Source organism: Rhopalosiphum padi, chromosome 4, assembly GCF_020882245.1.
Source record: "Rhopalosiphum padi isolate XX-2018 chromosome 4, ASM2088224v1, whole genome shotgun sequence".
Lineage (NCBI taxonomy): Eukaryota > Metazoa > Arthropoda > Insecta > Hemiptera > Aphididae > Rhopalosiphum > Rhopalosiphum padi.
In genome coordinates this window covers 42,200,843-42,221,961 of record NC_083600.1, presented here as the reverse complement: position 1 = coordinate 42,221,961, position 21,119 = coordinate 42,200,843, and the positions used below count along the sequence as shown (strand labels likewise).

At 27.2% G+C, this 21,119-nt stretch overlaps 5 protein-coding genes across 6 annotated transcripts in view; 2 read left to right on the top strand and 3 right to left on the bottom strand.

The window, feature by feature from the left end:
* The window catches only part of LOC132929215 (uncharacterized protein ZK1073.1), a 29,651-nt gene extending 28,029 nt beyond the window's left edge, over positions 1–1,622 (top strand). For both annotated transcript variants that reach the window (XM_060994401.1, XM_060994402.1), the window contains exon 9: positions 196–1,622. In XM_060994401.1, the coding sequence (XP_060850384.1) occupies positions 196–423 (228 nt within the window). In that variant the 3' untranslated portion in view covers positions 424–1,622. The remainder of the gene's footprint in view (positions 1–195) is intronic.
* Positions 1,623–8,141: 6,519 nt separating this feature from the next.
* LOC132928282 (26S proteasome non-ATPase regulatory subunit 6) lies at positions 8,142–11,081 on the bottom strand. The gene is made up of 2 exons (XM_060992846.1): positions 10,940–11,081; positions 8,142–9,634 (listed from the first exon to the last, which is right to left on the bottom strand). Exon 2 carries the CDS (start codon positions 9,625–9,627, stop codon positions 8,428–8,430), a length of 1,200 nt encoding a protein of 399 aa, XP_060848829.1. The 5' UTR covers positions 9,628–9,634; positions 10,940–11,081; the 3' UTR covers positions 8,142–8,427.
* Positions 9,797–11,074, bottom strand: LOC132928284 (EKC/KEOPS complex subunit bud32). Its single transcript, XM_060992848.1, has 2 exons — positions 10,940–11,074; positions 9,797–10,528 (listed from the first exon to the last, which is right to left on the bottom strand). Exon 2 carries the CDS (start codon positions 10,494–10,496, stop codon positions 9,846–9,848), a length of 651 nt encoding a protein of 216 aa, XP_060848831.1. The 5' UTR covers positions 10,497–10,528; positions 10,940–11,074; the 3' UTR covers positions 9,797–9,845.
* Positions 11,082–11,462: 381 nt separating the features above from the next.
* LOC132928281 (U3 small nucleolar RNA-associated protein 14 homolog A) lies at positions 11,463–16,930 on the top strand. The gene is made up of 7 exons (XM_060992845.1): positions 11,463–11,762; positions 11,865–12,063; positions 13,420–13,659; positions 13,732–14,082; positions 14,678–15,786; positions 15,848–16,067; positions 16,724–16,930. The coding sequence occupies exons 1-7, from the start codon at positions 11,647–11,649 to the stop codon at positions 16,913–16,915; spliced, it is 2,427 nt and encodes an 808-aa protein (XP_060848828.1). The 5' UTR covers positions 11,463–11,646; the 3' UTR covers positions 16,916–16,930.
* Positions 16,899–20,807, bottom strand: LOC132928283 (protein phosphatase 1 regulatory subunit 7-like). The gene is made up of 6 exons (XM_060992847.1): positions 20,403–20,807; positions 20,204–20,325; positions 18,471–18,667; positions 18,241–18,403; positions 17,394–17,702; positions 16,899–17,317 (listed from the first exon to the last, which is right to left on the bottom strand). Exons 1-6 carry the CDS (start codon positions 20,422–20,424, stop codon positions 17,144–17,146), a joined length of 987 nt encoding a protein of 328 aa, XP_060848830.1. The 5' UTR covers positions 20,425–20,807; the 3' UTR covers positions 16,899–17,143.
* Positions 20,808–21,119: the final 312 nt, after the last annotated feature.

The following is a 21,119-nucleotide window of genomic DNA, read 5'->3' as shown; positions in this document are numbered from 1 at the left end:
GAATTTACCGTAAAAAATTATTTGAAAATTAATTTCAATAAATAAAAGTTTCCAAGTTAATATAATAATAATAAATATAATTCATAATAATTAACATAACTAGTTGCATAATTCATATAACAGAATTTTATGATCACCGACCATTTATCCAACGTATTTAATATCATCATAATATGATTAATTTATTTTCTGTAGCCGGCAAAAATGGCACAAAGCATCCTGTTATTCTGCAAGGGACAAGGCCTACTTACATCGGTCACGCTGCCAGGTATCGAGAGACAGCGCACATTCTCAGGCAGTTCATCGGATGGCGAGCGTCCGAGGCGCAGTTTGTCACGCGGTATGAGTATGGAAGACTACGATCGACCAAACATTCGGCGACTATCCATATCTGTTAACGAAAACCTACCGTCTCCCAAATAAAGACTAAACGAATGAACCACCCACGCATAAACGATTGGCTAAATTGATCTACGCTGTTTGAAAACATACATTTAAAAAAAAAAAATCTAGTCATTAACTTCTATTATTACTTCTATTTATACGTGTAATACATTAATCTTGCATGAATTGTCGTTAGTTCCTCTAGTCGCCCAAAAGAACCAAATATCCTTGTATTATATAATATATATATATGTACGTACACACATATAATATTATAATATATCTTGCCCCTCGATTCCGCCCACATATCAGTATTACAAGATTACACTAAAAAAAAAAAGGCTCTTAATTGTTCTTACTTTATGGAACGCGTTCCTACAATGACAATATAAGCGAGGGCCAAGAATAATATGTTTTATTCGTTCTTACAATATTTTTTTATTTTCGCCGAAATAGTGAGGTCGGACTGGTGATGGCATTGATACATTTTGTCGACGGCTATATAGCGAAACCGTTGACAATTTTTTTTTTGTTTTTTTTTTTTTTTTTTTAACAAAATGATTGTGATTTCACTTCATTTCATGCCAAAGTATTTATTAATTTTTTTTTCAATTGTTGACGAAATTTGTTTGTGCGAAACACATTTAAATCATTCAAATGTTTATTTTAGCCACGGGTGAGAAGCCATCATTTTCACATTTTTTTTTCTTTATTTTATATTAAATACATGATTTTGTTGAAACAACATAATATAGTGGGGAACATGTTATTCAAGAGACTGAAATTCAGTTTTTGCTTGATTAATTTGATTTAATCTAGAACACTTTATACGTAGAAGCTTTTAAACGACGACAACGCTCAGTGGCTAAGCACTAATTAAGTGCAAATTATACATAAAATATAAATACACAAAGATTTATACATGGATATTTTTAAATATTTATAAATACGATTTATATAATAATGTAGATCTTTCGTTATATGTTTATTATAAATATAATTTTTTTTTCGTAGTTTTTAAGCTTTTTACACTGGTAGTTGTTATTGTTGCTAAGCTTTATAATAACATTATTATCATTATGAAATATGTAGGCATACATAATATACATACTATACATATACATAAATATAATAATTATAACTGTGTTGAAATACATTTATTATGCAATGTTAGTTGTATTATTATTTATTTATTATGATTATATATAATTAATTGTTATTACATAATGATAATCAAGTTTTTTGTTTGCTATTTTTTTGTTTATAAATACCTTGTGTATAATTAACACCTATATCCAAACACTTTAACAAAACCTGAAAAAATCAATAAGTATACGAAGTACCTACCTATATATCACTAATGTAACAACCTACAAATGCTTCATTGATTGAATTGTCTACTATTTATATACGAAAAAAAATATTTTTTGCAGTCGGACCATATTATTTCAAATATTATTATATCGACTAAAAACTAAAAAGTATAAGAATACTCGACGTGCGTCAATAATCAAATAATTGTCTTCTAATAAAATACAATTTCACAATTTTAGTACGTCCACAAATGCCTATTAATCGAGAGATGAGTAATGTCTTTACTACTTTAAAAATTTTAATAATATCTACAAACGTTTAAAAAAAATTTTATTTAGTGTTTGATCCAGTTTTTGTTTTATACAATTTTAATATTTCAAAGAACTAAAAATATAAAAATTATTAATTTCGCCGTATTATTATTATGTACCTATATATGGTTATAATATTATAATGTTTAATTTATTGGTATTTCATCGATACCGTCCGACCACGGCGATTGTCTAAATTTCACTCAACTATCCAAGTATAGGTAGAAATAAAATCCATAACTTCTATAACGTAATGGAATATAAGAAAAGGACAGGTGTCTGGGGCCAACATAATATTGTAAGAAAAACATAGTATTAATAGCGAGAGAGAGACAGAAGTTAAACAACATATTTAGAAAAATACAGCTTTCACTTTAGGACCCGTCACATGCACAGGTATTGACTATCTCTTTCTAACAGTGTTAGATCTTGGCAACCTATAGCAGCAGGGTGAGCAAAAAACTCCGCCACAAGTACCTTTTTTTAGTGTAAGCTCCGCCAGGTTGGGTATAACCTAAAGTATGCAAAACTTAAAGATAAAAATAATAATTGTCTGAACAATTCAATGACACGTACATTATTATAATGTGTATTACCTACGTTAAATAATCTGAATAATCATAATAAATGATCGTGATAATCAGAATATATGTAGGTAGTAGATATGGCATATGTTAATATATTAAACTAATATCAATTTTAGCAATTTGACGTATGTCATCGCAACGGATGTCAACGTATTTAATAAAAGAGTTTTCTATTAGCTTTTTATTTAACCGGAATTCTGGCGGAATATATAATCGCCCCAGCAGAGTATAGCCGGAGACGCGCAGACACATAGTTCCTGTAATTGTAATAATATGTCTTCGGCAAAATCACACGTGTTAACTTATTTTTAATTTAATTACGTAAAAAGGTACCTTTCAACCTTTTAAACAGCACCCCGTTTAATGACGGTATATGAAGTATTATAATTTATAAGACTTTAAAATAAATGTACAACGAAAACCGCGATTAAAGTTGGTTAAAATCCGTGTGGACAACCTAAGTTCACATTCTATCACTGCACAACGCAATCAGTGTCATTAATATTTGAGGTTTGCACTTGTTCATAAAATATGCTTATACACGCATGATGCTTTAGTTTTATACTTTTCGCTGTTTGTTGAAAGTGGTGATGGATTAAAAAAAAAAAAATTATTTAAATTATGGGTAAGTACCTATTATACTACGATACGACACCGCCTATATAATCTATTTAAATCGAGCCACAAGTAGGAATAAGACTGAAAATCCGTATATCCTAACAATTAATCTGAAATAAACGACCGGTGCTGGTAATTTTTTAAAACTATTTTCTCCTCGACTATTATTCAACATTGTTAATAATTTATTTCCGTAATATAGAGTTAAAAAAATCCAAGACGTCAAACCGAGGCCTCAAAAACAATCTCGACCTTGAAACCACCCCAGTGTATTCACCCCCGCTAAGTCTTGTCGGACTTAGCGATGGTTATTACTTATTATACTATAATATATCGGTCCAGATACGATTTTGCAATACATGCAGTCAAACCAAATTTATCATACAATAGAATATATAATATTAAATGCTATTGATTTTTACTATTTTTTAGCAAAATAGTTTTTGTTAAGTTTGGTGCACAAATCTTCTGCAATTGACACTATTGCGTTTAACAAGGCCGAAATTACACATACCTATATTTATTGTCTTTAAAAGTTATTATCGTTAATGATTCGTGCTTTCGACCTGTTCATTGTTATAATATTAATTATTGTCACCTAAAGTTTTCACAAATGCTTTGCATATTTTTATCGTAACCTTGACACTTTTTCTCACCCGAACTAAAAGTACGGTTATGATTATACATTTATACAGGATTTAAAATAGTCGATTATTTTCAGACTGTCCACGCTGTGATTCGGACTGTTCAGCCATCCTGACTACCACTCAGTGCCGCAGTATTCCTGGCTCAAGCTCCCACCCCCAAGATGGTCTGACGACAATAATTTTATTAATTTAAGCCCCCTCCCGAAAAAAATCTTTGCTACAGCACTGTTTTTAGTATTATTATTTATTACCTATACTGTATCGAGTGTATCATGTGTTGAATTTGATGCACTCAAAGCTGCTTATATAGAAAACAATCAAAATCATCATGGTTATTATTGAATCTAAACACTCATTATACTGATCAGCAAAAAAAAAAATAAAAGCCTTGATTTTAACTTTTATTTTGATAACGAATTTAAACTTCGCTGTTTGTGTATGTTTTGAATAAATAATAACTTCAATGGTACCTAAGTGGTACTAAGTTAACTTAATTTTAAAACTCTAAAATAACTGTTCTTTTCTGTATTATTATTTTTTTCCTTGTATTTTGTATTATTTTATGTACTCTCTTTACCCGAATGGCCGATAATCAATCAACTAAATAAATAATTAAAAATAAATTGTTATTTCTATTGTCAACCATATATATAGTGTTGAAATATAAAATATTCGTCGTGTACCTAATATCTGTCAAAGTGCAGTTGTTTTTCGGTATTGTTTCAAAGAGCAGACATCGAGGAATAATTCTAGTGAACTCATCGCTTTTCTGGACGTTAATCTTTCATTAATATTATACGCGTATTCGAAATAAATCATGCAAGACAATAATGATATTACGATCGATTGCAAAATCACATCGGCTTCGATGGGAACCATTATGAAAAAATCGCAAAACGCTCAGACAACGAAGATTTCGAAAAACTCGGAATTCTCGGGTTTAATCGCTAAACCGTACTTTAGATCGATGCCGAACATAAAAATAATAACGTCGGGCGGCGATAGCGATTCCGATGAACCGCGACAGGACTCCGACGCGCCACTCGTCGAATATCGCCCATCGCCAATCCTGCTGGCCAATTACGCAGGACCGCAGATGCGGCGAATGATCGCGATCGTAAACGCTGCAGTGATGGCGCCAGCCATAGAAGCTAAGTCGCCGGCTCCCTCGTCGTCGTTGCGCCAACGTTCCGATGAAGATACGCATAACGAAGGCCCGTCGGACGTGGTGAGTCCCGTTGAAGTCACCGAACCGCCAGCGAGGCGATCTGTTTCCTTGCCGAATATTTCGCGTATAAGCGTGACGCCTATCGAAATAGAAATGCAAATTTCGGCCGACGATTCGTATAACGCGTCATCAACAATCGTTAAAAATAAACGCGCGTCTTTTTGGAAACGGACAAAAAAGGTATTTCCGACGTTTGATTTGCTGCTACGCTTAATAAGTATACGGCACAGCATAGAATAGGTATTATATTTGTACCTATTTTAATGTACAACTTATAGCTATTCGGTGTACGTGAATAAAGTTTTTTGTCAAGTTATTTAATTGTTTATTACTTTATAATTTTTTTTTTATATATATATATCTAACTGGTTTAAAACTTAAACTAAAACTAACCTGCAGGTGATTTATGACGGCATGGTAAAGCTCTCGGGCTCTCCGTGTCGCACATATTTATAGATTGACCCTAGCCATAAGACATTACATATCAAGGCACGAGTGAGAGTAATAACACATAAATTATGATTAAAAAACAAGTTTGTGGGTTTCTTAGAAAAATTAATAGTTAGAAATGTATTAATATTTATAAGGAAAGGCCGTTTTGTAAGCACCAGTTGTTATAGCTTATTAAATCACTCTGGAGATCTTCGGTATCAGACAGAAAAATGTTCACATCGTCTACAAAAAGTAAGATATTAGAGTTGTTAAAGGAAAAAATGATATCATTAAAAAAATAAATAAAACAGAAAAGGAGACTGGTGATCTATATATCTAGCCCGTATAATATTAGCATAAATGCTAATATTTCTTTGTTATGTTATAATAATATTAAATTTTATATTCTTACGTCATCATTATTATTTATTAAACGCAGTAAAACTGTAAACATATAGATTGTAAATAAATTATTTTTAAACAAAAAACATCATTACGGTTTCTGCTGCCATCGCGGGTGCACGTGTATGTTATTATCGCGCTCTGTATCGTTAACGTACATTTTCATCGGATTACCGAGATTCTACTGTATAATACCATCTCTCCTCAACATAGGAAAAAAATCAAATCTGTCATCTCATCTAATCGTTTTGCTGTTTTGTCAATGACAGATGGTGAGACTGAATCTGACGTTTTTCCGTCCAATAACAATATAGTTGAGCCTTGAGCGTGAAGAACTACCTCCATTTAATAACGTACCCAACTACTCAAGTCCATTTGCGTGCCGACAATCTATTTAATTTTTTAGAATTCCACAAAAAAATAATATAGCTGAGAAGTAGGTAGTTATTAATATAATTCGTCGTGTAAGTCCACACGTAACTTACATGTTACATACCTACATATTACACTAAATTATTTAATTGTAATATGAAAATTAAATTAAATTGTGTTTGTCAAATAAATAAATATATTTTAAGAATTAAAACAACCTTTTCAAGTTAAAAAAAATCCATTACTCGTGAACTTTGACTTATAGACTAAACCTACGTTATTTTCTTAGTTTTAAATAAAATTTAAAAATTAACACTTTTATCTAATTACTTACCTATATCATAACATATTGTGAATAATGTGAAGCGGTGTTAGTGCACAATAATGTGAACATCTCTAGAGTTGTACCTAACTAGAATTTTGGAGCAATCCATGAGCTGTAACATTCTTATTACCTACTTTATTAGGTACTCTTTTACAGTTTACATATTATATTTTATTATGTTGAGTAAAATTCATAAATAAAAATTATTTACTTATTTAATAATTGTAAAAATTAATCACTTATAAACTTTAGTCAACAGAAATATTTTAACTTAATTAATACTTTTAGTAAATGGAAGCACTTAATATGCAATTAAAAACGGTGTACCGCAAAGTAGTTTTGGGCACAGGCGCAATTTGAGTTTTAAATTTGGGGAGGCTATTATAATTTGCATGTATGTACTGTGTGTATGTTCCCTGAGATAATATATAAAGGTGTAAGGGGATATATACAAACCATTTGGGGGGGCTATGATTGATTTTAAGGGGTTTTTTTGGGACCTTTTCTATTTATAATATTAATATATATTAACGAAACTTGTGATACCTATTAATTTTGATTGGTCGATAATTACTTATGCTGACGACACTAATTTGTTTTCTATTCTCTCGTAAATCATGAGATGGGGTATATGAGAAAGCCTGAAGAGGTTTCAATTTGATTATAAAAAGTTTAATTAAATTAATCTATCTTTAAATGTTGATAAAACTGTGTTTATTCCGTTCTCTAATAATAAAACAGATTTAAACTATAACACTTTAGCAATTTATGGCTGCGTCAACAACAAAATTTGTAACCCAAAAACTGCAAAATAATTCAAATAGTTGAAAAAATTCGGTACTCAGGTGTTATAATTGATTATAACTTAAGATAGAATATTCATATTAACAAAACTTATCAGGGAAGCTACGTTTTATTACTTATAAAATAGTCAAACTCAAAAACGTAGGTAGTGCAAAAGCAAACAATGAAAATAGTTTACTTTGCAGTTTTACACTATATCAATCCAATTTTCAATATGATCTACTAGTGTGGAGTAAGCCTTCGAGATAACATATTAAATGTAGTAATGGTTAATCAAAAATCAAAATAATATAGTTAGAATTTGTCTAAATAGATTCACTCTACAGGGATTTACAAATGCAAACTATAAAGAATTTGGTGTATTGCCAATAAGGTTTTTATAATATAAAAAAATTGCTATTATATACCTACATATTTGGTTAAGAAATTTGTAGTTTTGAGTTTTAAAATTAATTTATATTTATATTATGTTTTTATTTGTTGTAGTTAGCAGTAATCATAGCCTATTAATCTTATCTCCAACACAAGCTGCATAAGAAGGTAGATTAATCAAATCTTAACACTTTAACAGATTTGATGTTGATGTACCTATAATGTATGTTTTATTTTTGATTTCTAATAAAAAAAAAAGGAATAAAACAAATCAATATAACTATATAAGTGAAGAATTATTTTCTTAACAATTCTCATTGTAAACAAGCATTTAAACCAATAAACTTTTAGTATGAGTATGACATATGAATATATTTAAGAAAACTTTTATAACCAAAAATAGATTTCAATAGATACATAATTTAAATGTTAATTTATAAGGAGATAGTCTATTAATATTTTTAAATTAATGTGAAAATACAAAAATTAAAATTGGATAAATTAGAATTTAAGTAATTATACACGCATTAATCTATGTATATATACACAATGCATTAACTCATAATTTAATATTAATTTATTTTTAAACACAATCTAAAAAAAAAAAAAAAAAATTCACAATGTTTAGTTTTTAGAAATCCATAACTCTAGCCAGCTTCTTTAACCTGTTTAACAATATATCGCCTTTTTTCACAGTAGTCTGATATAAAATACCACGTTCCAACCTAGATTCTGGCGCTTGTAAACTACACTTGGATGAACTACTAGTCACCACAGCTCCAGCAACATGATCGATTTTGCAAGTTAAACGTCCAGCAGCTGCAAATCTAGCAACTTCTTTTTCCACAAATGCTTTAGTCACGCCAAACGATTCAGCCATGTAGTCCAAACTCAATGATCTATATGCTTGTAATATTTGTTTATACGCCAATAGCCTCATCTCTTGGACATAATACTTATAGTGAGGGTGTAATAATGGGTCTTGTTTCATATTCTTTTCAATGCGTGCTAAATAGACTAAGAACTTAGAGTATTGACCTTCATATAATGACACAAAGTAATCTTTGAGTTCCTTAGAATCTGAGTTTAAAGCCTGAGCCATAACACCATGATGCATGAGTGTTTTCTTTAGCTCGTATCTAGGGAAAGCTATCATCGATGAGTATACAGTGTATTTGATAATAGTGCTGAAATCAGCAAGTTCATACGATTCAAATGTGGGTACAACATCTACAAACAGCTTGGCTGCTCGGTTGAAATCTCGTATCGCCAAACTCCAAATACCGTCATATGCTTTAAGTTTATTTCTGGCACTCCAATCTCCACCAGATCCTCCTTCAATTAACTCTGTAGCTTTATCTATAGCTTTTTTCATTGCTGGAATATCGCATCCGTGAAAGTATGCAACTCTAAATAGAGCAAACACAGTATCAATTTGCTGAGATTTAGGTACATTTTTCTCTTCTAATTTAGACTCAGCCAATTTTGTTGCTTCTTCACGGTCACCAATGGAACATAAATAAAGTAACTTTGCTTGCCATATACCAGACACTGGATCATCATCATCAACCATGGTGGGATTTTTTTCTTGTTCAAGTTCTGCCATGCGCTTAGCATTATTGGCAGCCATTTTATCATAAAGGGTTTGGTCAAACTTCCATGATAAATCTGTGCATACTTCTTTGTAGTAGGGAGCCATATTGTTTTGGACTATACCGGCTAATAAAGATGAAATTAGATCTGGGTCATCTTTATGCTGAGGAAGAGTCAAGCAAAATTTTATCTGCGCCAATTTCAGATATGCTGGTGTAACTCCTTCAGCTATGTCCATATTGGATCTGTAAAAAATAATACATTCTTTATAGCTATAAAATGAATAATTAAAATAATAAAATAAATGTACACTCATATTATAGAGAAACTACTATGAATTATCATTATAAACAAATATATTAAATTAGGATAGGATGTTATAATCATATTAAAATCAGAACAATAAGTACAATAAAATAATTTTTATTTTAAGTATAAAATACACAAAAAAAAAAACTATCCAATCATTAGACGTTTGCGACCTCGACCTCGAACATTTTGAAATTGATTAAGAACAACTTGAACATCTAACTCATAAGCAATTTTATAACCATCAATAATAACTGCAAATAAGTCTGTAAAGTATGAATGTGTACTGACAAATGCTCTTTCTAAAACATATAAATCCACAGCCTTGTCTTCAACACTTGGATTAAAATGGCTAAGGCCAAAATCAATCAACACCAATGTATCATCATCTTTTTTTATGATGTTAGAAGTTGTTAGATCGCCATGGAAAACTCCAAGAGAATGCATTTTTCCTATGATAACTCCAATATTCATGAGTACTTTTTTCAAGTTGCCATTGTCATCTAGTTTGTTATCTTTCATATTAGTTAGATATTCATTAACTGTTTGACCATTTATATATTCCATTATTATTTTGTAGTCATTTAAATCCAAAGAATATATAATAGGAGTGGCAATACCACCCTGTTTACATTTTAAAATAGCTTTAGCTTCAGCTTTAGTGCGTTCTTTTCGTATATTTAAATCCAATAAGTTGTTTCTATATTGTCTTGAAAATCGTTCTTTAATAATAGCCTTTCGATCTGAGTACATTGTAGTGAATATTTTTGATTCTGCTCCTTGTTTATATATTTCCATGATTGGGATGAGATAGGTATGTGAATTACAATCTGTCATTAAATATAAATTACAGTAAATAACACATTTGATAAGATACAATTTTAAAATTGAATTACAACTAAGATGATTAATTTATACTTGAAATTAAATAAATAAAGTTATAAAATACACATATAACATTAAATATTCAACAAAATATAAAAATAATAACATCACTTTAATTTTTAATTTTCATTGTATAAGATTATAATACATCATACCGTGTAATAGTTAATTAATAAAATACCCTGAAGAAAAAAGATTTCTGGATACCTAATATAAATTAGATCAATTAAAAAATCAAACCAAAAGCTCGTATTATATAATTTGTAAATTCTTTATTATAATATGTTTGGCAAGTATATTTACTTAACGACATAAGCCTAAATTATAAACAATCATAAAATATAAAAAAAACTTACCAATTATCAACAAGATCAATTTAAGAGAAATATACTAAGAACAGTTTGATCAAAAACTTTTTTGTTTTAGCTTTTAGTTATAAAATAACAGATATGAATAACTATTAAATGGATTTAGTTTTGTTTACTTTTTGCATTGTCATTTATCATAAAAATCTAAACCTAAAATAACCTAAAATATTTTATTTGCGTATAATCATGGTATCTACTCAAACCATGGTTATTTGTACTGGTATACTATTTAATGAAAAATATGAAATAATAACATTTAATAAAATCTTTTTTAAAATATTTATTATAAAATAATATCGAATAACAATAAATATACAATAGTTTGAAAGATCGATAATTGTTTACTCTTTAATAGAATACAGACAAAATTCATATTACATTTCGTAATTTGTATTAATGTATGCTATGCTTAATTTCTACCATCCGCCAACCAAAACGTGGCAATAATTAATAACGTTATCTATATTCTGTGATTAGACCACGATAGGCCAGCAGACAGCAGTTAATAGATTACACTATCAGAGTAACTACAGAGGATCATCACACGTGCCTTACGATTTACGTAGAAACTTAAAATATCATGTCTTTTATTTAAGAAAAAAGTACTCGACCGTGGTAGTTTTACAAAAGTTTATAATTATAACTATAATTTTAGTTTTTAAAATTAAATATTTAAATTTTCGTTACGTTTCAATATGGTTAGTTCACTAGCCAAAAACGAAGATGCTTTCAATGATGAAGATATGGATGATGTTTCATACGAGAAACATAGACAGTTGTTACAAACAATTACATCTAAAACCAAACGAAAGTATGTTATTTACCTAAATAATTTTTTGCGATTTATAAATGAAAACTAAGGACAATTTATCTTGTCAACTATTATACAACTAATATACAATTTTAATTTAAGAATCCAGCCATCCACTCGCAATGAACCAAGTTTACAAGTTTCTGAATTTCATTTGTCAAGTGGACAACAAACAACAAACGTTGATGATTTAACAGATGCATTAAAAAAAAAAGCACCAAAAATAAGGCAAAAAATTCAAGTAGCTAAATCAACAAAAAAGCTATTGCAGAAACCATTGGATAAAGTTCATGCTGAAAAAGTAATCTTTTATATCCTAATATTATCATTTATCAATATTAATATTATCATATATATATTTAATATTATTGAGTTTGTTACCCTCTTTAATAATGTTTAACTTTAATGTATTAGAGTAAATCTACTAATTACAAGCCTTAACAGCCAAAACTTATCAATTTAACTTAACTTAGAAGTTGGTTAATTTATATAAAATTACAAATTTATCAATTTTTATCTCTATTTATGCCATATTACTATGAATTAATAAAATTGTGTATTATAATATTCCGATACAGTTTTCAAATATATTACTACTTAGAGGAGATATGGCATACAGTGATGTGATGAGACTAGTGACAAGGCTTATAAATTTATGAACCTACTTACTATGCTATCTATAATATGTGACATTTTCTCCTAAAATCCCTCCTTCAAACCCAGTTTTACTAAATCTTAGACGGTTATGATGACAACTTGTGTTAGTATAACAATATATATTTCTTAATTCAATATATAAACTGTTATTTAATAATAGTTAGTGCTTTTTATCTTATGAAAAGACCCAATTATCTAATCTTACAAGCCCTGAATTATGATTTAATAAGCATCGAAATTAAATATACTTAAAAATGTCTACATTTTCATTTACTGTAAACCCAAACTTCTATGTAAGTCTAATTATAAATTAAACAGTGTTTATTTAAACAGAATAAAAACTAACTAGTTTAAGACTTTGGTTTTAAGGAAATTGCAAACTGTTGGTTATTTCAACTAAAAAGTACCAATCGTTTGTCTATCATTCCAATGGACCTAGCCATATGATAATATTCTTAAAAACTAATTTGAATTTATTATTATGTTTACTTGAGATATGTTATGGCAACTTTCAAAATTTAAATTAAAAATCTTAATATGTTGTCTGCTCATTCTCAAATAATTATTAAAAAATTTAAATCAGTTTTCAGGAGTCTAATCTATTATTAGGCCCATCATTTGGATTGACATAAAGTACATAATATAAATTAACATACATATAATGTTTATTGTTCGATCTAATATGCTACCTCGTGGAGGTGACTTATAAGTGTGCGTGCAAAAACACCAATATTTCTCATACATTAAAATTATATACTAATGATCACTTATTAATTTACAAGACCCACTTACACATACAATAGAAGAATGCTAAACTCCTTAAAAACTGTCTGTTTGCAATCCTATTAAAGTATAGTTTAAACGAAACGTAATAGACAATAGTATTGTCAATACAATAAAATTATCAACTACAAAACTTTTAATATTAATAATATTTTTAATTTAATTAAGTGATTGAAAGATGAAATCAAAATGTAAACTATTAATGTTTTTATTACAGATAAAAAGAGCGGTTGCTTATGACAATTTTAAAAAACACATTAGTAGATGGTCTGCTATTGTTGAAAAAAATAAGTCTGCCGATCAGTTAAGATTTCCTTTAAGGAGTAGTGAAGTTGAAGTTTTTGATAATCGTATGGTTGATTTTAGTCGAGGATTATCTAACCCTACAGATTTACAAAAGAAAATTTCTGCTGTATTACAGTCTAGTGAAATTGTTCAACAAAAGCAAAAAGATTTAGTAATAATTTTATTTAAATTTCAGAACATTAATTATTATTAATTAGCTAAATATATTTGTTTTAATTTTTAGAAAATGTCTTGGATAGAAAAAGAAAAAGAAAAATATCCATTAACACTAAAAGAGTTATTAGAAAAACGTAAAAATATGGCTAGTTTCCGAGCTAAAGAATCATATAGACATGCTAAAGCTCATAGACAAAATAAAATTAAAAGCAAAAAATATCATAGATTATTAAGAAAGGAGAAGACAAAAGAGCAAATCAAAGAATTTGAAAAATTACAAGACACAGATCCGGTAGCAGCATTAGAAAAACTTAATGTTATTGAAAAGACAAGAGCTGAAGAGCGTGCTAGCTTAAGACATAAGTCTACTGGACAGTGGGCGCGAAATCATGTTGTACGAGCAAAATATGATAAAGATGTAAGTAATAAACATTTAGAAATTGAATCTGAAAAAGATTAGAATTAGTACTTGACAAAGATTAAAGTTTAATAAGAATTTTTATATAATTATTAACTATAAAAAAATTTAGTTGATAGTTTTTATTATATTTATAATCTGTATCATAGTAATTTTAGATGTGAACAATTTTCATCCATATTTCTTGTTTAATCAGTTTTCATTTCTGACAACAAACTGTAACCAAAAATGTATTTTACTACATTAATCTTAGAAAATTAGGCAGTTGTTGAAATAATAAAGTGATGCTCTACAGATGTTAGTTACATCTACCCTACTGCCATACTCAAAACCTTACCTGTTGCTAGAGGTTAGTTTTATATGAGGCTGTCCATTGAGAAATTTTATTTATACTATAAAAAAAATAGTAATTTTTTACACAAAAGTTAACTTCCAAGCAATAAAAGATTGCTTAAAAGCACAACTACTGTTTTATTAGGTGCTTCATTTTTATATTAGTTTATAATATGAATGTTATATGGATTTTGAAATTGGATCAATAGTTAATTATATAGTCATAATTGAATTAATTGTCATTATTTTGTGTTTTTTACAGAGCCGAATAGCTTTAGCAGAACAGTTAAGAAAAAGTAAAGAGTTAACTCAGAAAGTACAACCATCATTGAATGATATAAATGATTCTGATACTTCTGATGAGGAACAAATTGAAATACCTGAACAAGTGGTTGATCCTGATAATCCTTGGCTTGCTGAACGAAAAGAATTCAAAGATTTTATGGCTGGTTATAATAATTTTGTTCAAAATAATTGTGAAGTAAAAGACACAAATGATCAATATAAAAACAATAACTCAGATGTGAAAAATAGTGAAATTAAAGACACAAATGGACAATATAAAAACGATAAATCAAATGAGAAAAATAGTGAAACTAAAGATAAAATTAAAAAAAAGAAGAAAAATAAGGTTAAAAATATTACAGTTCATGATCTCTCTACTTTTGATGAAGAGGAGAGTCATGTTGAAGTTTTAAAAATTGTTACACCTAAAAATAAAAAAGTTCATTTCTCTAATGATACAATTGAGTCAGAAACTAAAACTAAAGAAATTGATACAAATATTAAAAGCAACTCTAAGGCACAAAACAATAAGAAAAATGGTAACATTGATGTAATTAATACAGTTGCTGGAACATGGTTTGTATCATCAGATAATATTAATGATAACTTAAACAAAAAAAAAGTACACAGAGATGTTGAAAATGCATTTAAGACTGTTGAAACTGAATTAAAAAAAAAAATTAATGAGAAATTGCTTAAGCTCAACAAAGTAACAGTTAAACAACCTGCAAAGACAAATGTTGTTAAACGACAGAATGAAGAAGTAAAAAGTGATTACTTAAAAATGAATAATAAACGTATAAAGGCTGGATTTAATGAACCTTTGTATGAAGATAATAAAACATTAGATACTAATAATACAAGCAATATTGAAAGCAACCAAGGACCTGCTATTAAAATTGTTGAAAACCCCAAAAAGCAAGTACAAAATATTGATCCTACAGAGTTTTTACAAGTGACTCAGACAAATTTAGAAACTGAAGAAATGACTCAAGTAGAAGACCAAATAGATGATAATGAAGAAAATGATCAAGAAAAGTTAATTGCAGAAGCTTTTGCTAATGATGATATTATTAATGAATTCAAGTATTAACTATCCAATCTTAATTATATGAACATGCCTTTTATATAATGGTTTTATATTTAGGGAGGAAAAGAAAAAGTTAGAAGAGCAGTCCAAGCCAAAAATAGAAACAGGACTTCCTGGTTGGGGCAGTTGGGCTGGCCCAAATATCAGAAAACGAGCATTTAAGAAAAGATCTAACATGGGGATGTTTAGAACACCTGCTAAACCTCCACGTAAAGATTTCAACCGAGAAAAAGTTATTATTCATGAGAATGCTGATGATTCTATTAGATCACATTTAGTAAGATTTTTTTTTTTTAATAATTTTATCAAATAACTACTAGTTGAAATTAAATTTATAATTACCTTACCATTGAGTGCATCATTTCAATAGATGTACTAGATTTGAATTCAGTACAAAATGTTGCATAAGAAAAAATTCTGAGTGGAGACTGTCATCTATGTTACTATGAATATTTTATTATATATATATATATAGTGATTGTTTTTTAAAATAATAGATTGAACTAATTTATGCCAAAAACAAATCACATTTATTATAAATATAACTGAAAGTTATTAACTTTAAATATCCAATTTTAATAAAATTTGATCATAAATAAACATTGTTAAATCATATTTATAAAGTTTGTAATTTTCTGTATAAACCACTTATGAGAAATTGTATTACATTTTCAAGCTTAAACTATCCGAAATTAAATTTATAATTTTTAATTACAAAATAATTTGTGAATTTTCTTGATTTTGACAAAAATAATATATTTGATCTTTCATTACATATTTAGGATTTTTGGTTTTTATTTTTTTCTATTATAAAATTGTATGAGAAGCCTTAAATATGAAACAAAAATAAAAAGTTATAAGTCCTTTTATGAATTATCATTGTTATTACTTATTAGTTATTGTACAATATATATATATATAATTTTTTTTTAGGTTTCTGAATTGCCATATCCATTTAAAGGTATTGAAGAATATGAAGAAACAATCAAGGTACCTGTAGGCCGAACATGGGTACCTGAGACAGTTTTCCAAAAACTTACTGCTCCCCCAGTTGTTACTCAAATGGGACAAATTATTAATCCAATTGATGAAAATTCTGTTGTAAAAATTAAATTAAATGATTAATATTTATTTTGAAAATCTTATTTTTATTTAATATAATATAATAATGTTTCAATTCACAATTATCATATATATATATATATATATATATATATATTTAATTGAGAACTTTTAATTACACTATACAAATTAATTATTAATACTAAGAAAAAACTATAATATTAATAACATTGTATAATGCTATTAGTATGTTACTTAATTTAAATAAGCTTTTTAGTCAATTTAAATAATTTATCGAGCCAAAGTAGCATCAATTTGAGCAATCCATGGCATTATTAATTTAATTTTTCTTCTGTATGCAGTGTCCTTGCTTAATGGGTTATGTTCCAAGTATATAGTTTCTAGTTTCTTCAAATGTTCCAAAATTTGAACACTATTCCAATCAGTTATTTGGTTGTCATTAATCTAAAAAATAATGAATGTATGTGTTTCATTTATAATAACTATAAGTGTTGTATTTTTGAAAATGTATTGTTCTTACCCAAAATTCTGTTAATTTTTGTAAATGTATTATATTTTCAATTTTAGAAATTTTATTCATAGACAAATCTAGAGTTCCAAGATTAATATTATCATTGAGATTTTCAATAACAGTGATTCCATTTTCTGATATATACAATTCATCCAATTTTATCAACTTATTAAGATTTTCAATTTTGGTTAAACTGTTATTTTGTAAGCTCAATATTTTTAAGTTGACCAATGTATCTAAATTTTGTATTTTATCAATTTTATTTTTTCCAAGGTATAATTCTGTAAGACCACTGAGACATTCAATATTTTCAATTGTCTGTAAACAATATAAATTTAAAATAATAAAAATAATAATTATTAAATCAACATGACGCCAAACAAAATGGTAAAATATAACTAGTAACCAGAATTAGGGGTAGACAGTACCTTAATAAATCAAAATTATTTCTCAAAAATAGCGAATTTTTCCCTCACTTTAAAAAATAAAATCTTTGAAAACTTCTATTTGTTTTCTCTTCTATTAGAAAATACTAGATATTTGTTTTCCTAATACTACTAAAACAAATTAGTAGCAATGTGTCACAATAGTCAAAATATTAACATTAAAAAAAAAAATTAAATGCATTAAACCCTGAACTTTCTTTGTAACATAAATTAAGGCATTTAATATAAAAAAATTTAAAGTTAGACAACTGTTTAAACATATGTTTTTTTAACATAATTGTTCAAAAATAATATTGTGATTTAACTACAGTATAAAGATAAATAAAAAGTACAAAGCATATGAAGCAAATTGAATGATTATTATAAGCAACATTTTAAACAAATAATTGTTTTGAAATTCATAAACATACCTTAATCTTATTATCTCCCAATTCCAACATCTGTAGATTCAATAAATGATTAACATTTGTAATTTTAGTTATTCGATTACTGGATAAATACAATTTTTCTAAATTGATCAACTGTTCAAGACCTTCAATTTCTTTTATACGATTGAATGACAAATCAAGTACTCTAAAATTATAAGATATAAATTTATATTAAAATTAGGTATACACAACCCATAATTAAATCATTTTACTTCAAGTTAACAAGACTAGATAGATTTTCAATTTTAGTTATTTGATTATCATACAAATCAAGTTCACTAAGAGAAACAAGCATTTCAATGTTTTCAATTTTTTTTATGTGATTCCAACGAAGACATAAAGAACGAAGACTTAGCATATTTTCAAAATTTTCAATTTTATCCAGTCTTTGATGATTTAAATCTAACTCCTAAAAAAAGAAGACATAATCTAAGCAATGAGTTGAAAATTTTAGTATACATTTTATAAAATAAGCTGTAAAATAATTAAATACAGAATTAAAAAGATAAAAAAAAAAATAATACTCATAATACAAAGAAAATTATTATTAAACATGGAGTGGTAAAAATATTTTTTTTATTTTCAAGACATACCAATGATAACAATAAAAAAATGAAATTAGTTTTTGAAATAATGAGTATCTTAAGTTAAAACAATCATACAGTATACTAATATAAATTTTTATAATAGTGAAAGGTTTATTATTAATTTATTAGATTTACAATAACACTATACCTACATGTGTTAACTCAGTGTTACAAACATACATCATAGCAAATTCATATTAAGCAGAATCTATTATGTATCATTAGTTTTAATATAAGGATGATTAAATCATCATACATTTTAGAAGTAGATTAGGCAGAAATGTAAAATCCTATGATATAGATGATATAGTGCAGTGGTCAGCAACCTTTTTGGACTCTTAGGCTATATTCAAAAACTAAAGAGTACAAGGGCCAGAAAAAAATAAAAATTTTACATTCTTAAATTATTTATTATGAAAAAAAATAATCTCTAGATAATAAAATGGATAAAAAAAAATTTGTCGTTCTAGAATTTAATGAGGGCTACCGGTTGATGACCACTGTACTAGTGACATAACTAAACACTTCAGGGATAATCTTGTCAAAAACAAATTAAGAGCTCTTCTAGAAATGTAAATGATTATATATAATTCAAATATATGCAGAACAAAACTAGTCAATAATGACACATCAACCAACACTGCAACCTATTTAAAAAAAAATCTGAAAATTTCTTGTCAATCTAATCTTAGTTTTATGATTATCAACTATAATTCAACTTATCATTATTATTAAATATTATATTGTCACTAAATGAAAAACAAAAGAATTATAATCCAATATTATGCACAAAAATATGCACATTCAATAAAACCTGAGACCAAATTAAAAGAATTATAATTTTAAGATCACTTATAAATTTAAATTAAATATCAATAAAAGTCTACAAGATCCCTAGATAGTAAATTCAACATTTTATAACTGGCTAATTCATTAGAATATTAAAATCAATGCTTTAGGTATATAAAATGGTTTCTTCTGAATGCAAATTTTCTGTTATATGCTTATAAGACAATGTCAGAACATATGGGCAATGTAGTTTCTTAAATAATAAATTAACGAATCTTAATATATGGTAAATATACGGGTGTAGTATTTTCTTCAGATTTATATGAATGTTTTTAATGTTAATTGAATGTAAAATTAAGAACTAACTATGACAAATAATAAGTCCTTCTAATTCTGACATAATAATTATACATACAACATTTACGACATAAGATAGTATTTGATTATATTATATGGAATAAATATATAAGTGCAATTCAAAAACTAAAATTCCATTTATCAAAAAACACTAATAGTACCTATTGAAGTTTTAAATATGAACCAATTTATAATATTTAAAAAATATTTACTTCAGCATTTTCATTTATTTCCACTTGATTTTCTTCATATATAATATATTTTACTCCATTTTCGTCCACATTTTCAGTACCTTTTACTTCTATCTTTTTAGTTTCTACATTTCCATTACCTCCTGGTTTAATACATAAAAATTAACAAATCAGCTTTTTACATATTTTATCATAAATATATTTTTTAAATAAATCTTACCATCAGTTTCATTTGTGTCCATTTTATTTGATTGAAAATAAATATCTAACAAATAATATAATCCTTTTTCAATAACAAGATTATTTTTACACCAATATTAAGATCGTTCAATGATCAACTAAAACCCACAGATCTATACGCATTCATTTAATTATAAATTTTAAAATTCAAGTTATATGGGTTCTAATCAGTCAAAAGTAATATTTACAATCATAGAAAAATAAATAAGCAGTCTACAGATAAACGAAAATTATATGAATATATGATTATATTTTGATACTAAAATTTATGATAAATCACTTTTCATAAAAAAATTAAAATAGGTATGATCATGATTAATGATATTTTGGTATAAATCATGAAAATTGAAGACGATTTCACGGTTTAAAATAATTCTCAAGTTTAATCATAATTCGTAGTTGATTATAGAATAGACTAATCAATGGTTATAGTAAACAAATACAACATTATATAATAAACATGATCAAAATTTAGCTGACATTACACTGATATGTAGATATCTGTGATACCAATAAAAAGTAAATACTAATAAGTAAAAAAGTGTTACATATATTTTACCCTTATGGCTATATTTACTTATATCTTAAATTCTTAAACCGTGGTACCTATTATGATTCATGATTTTACACAGCAGGTGTATTTTTCCAGGAAACCTTTTTATTATTGTTAAAATTTTCATGTATAATATATATAATT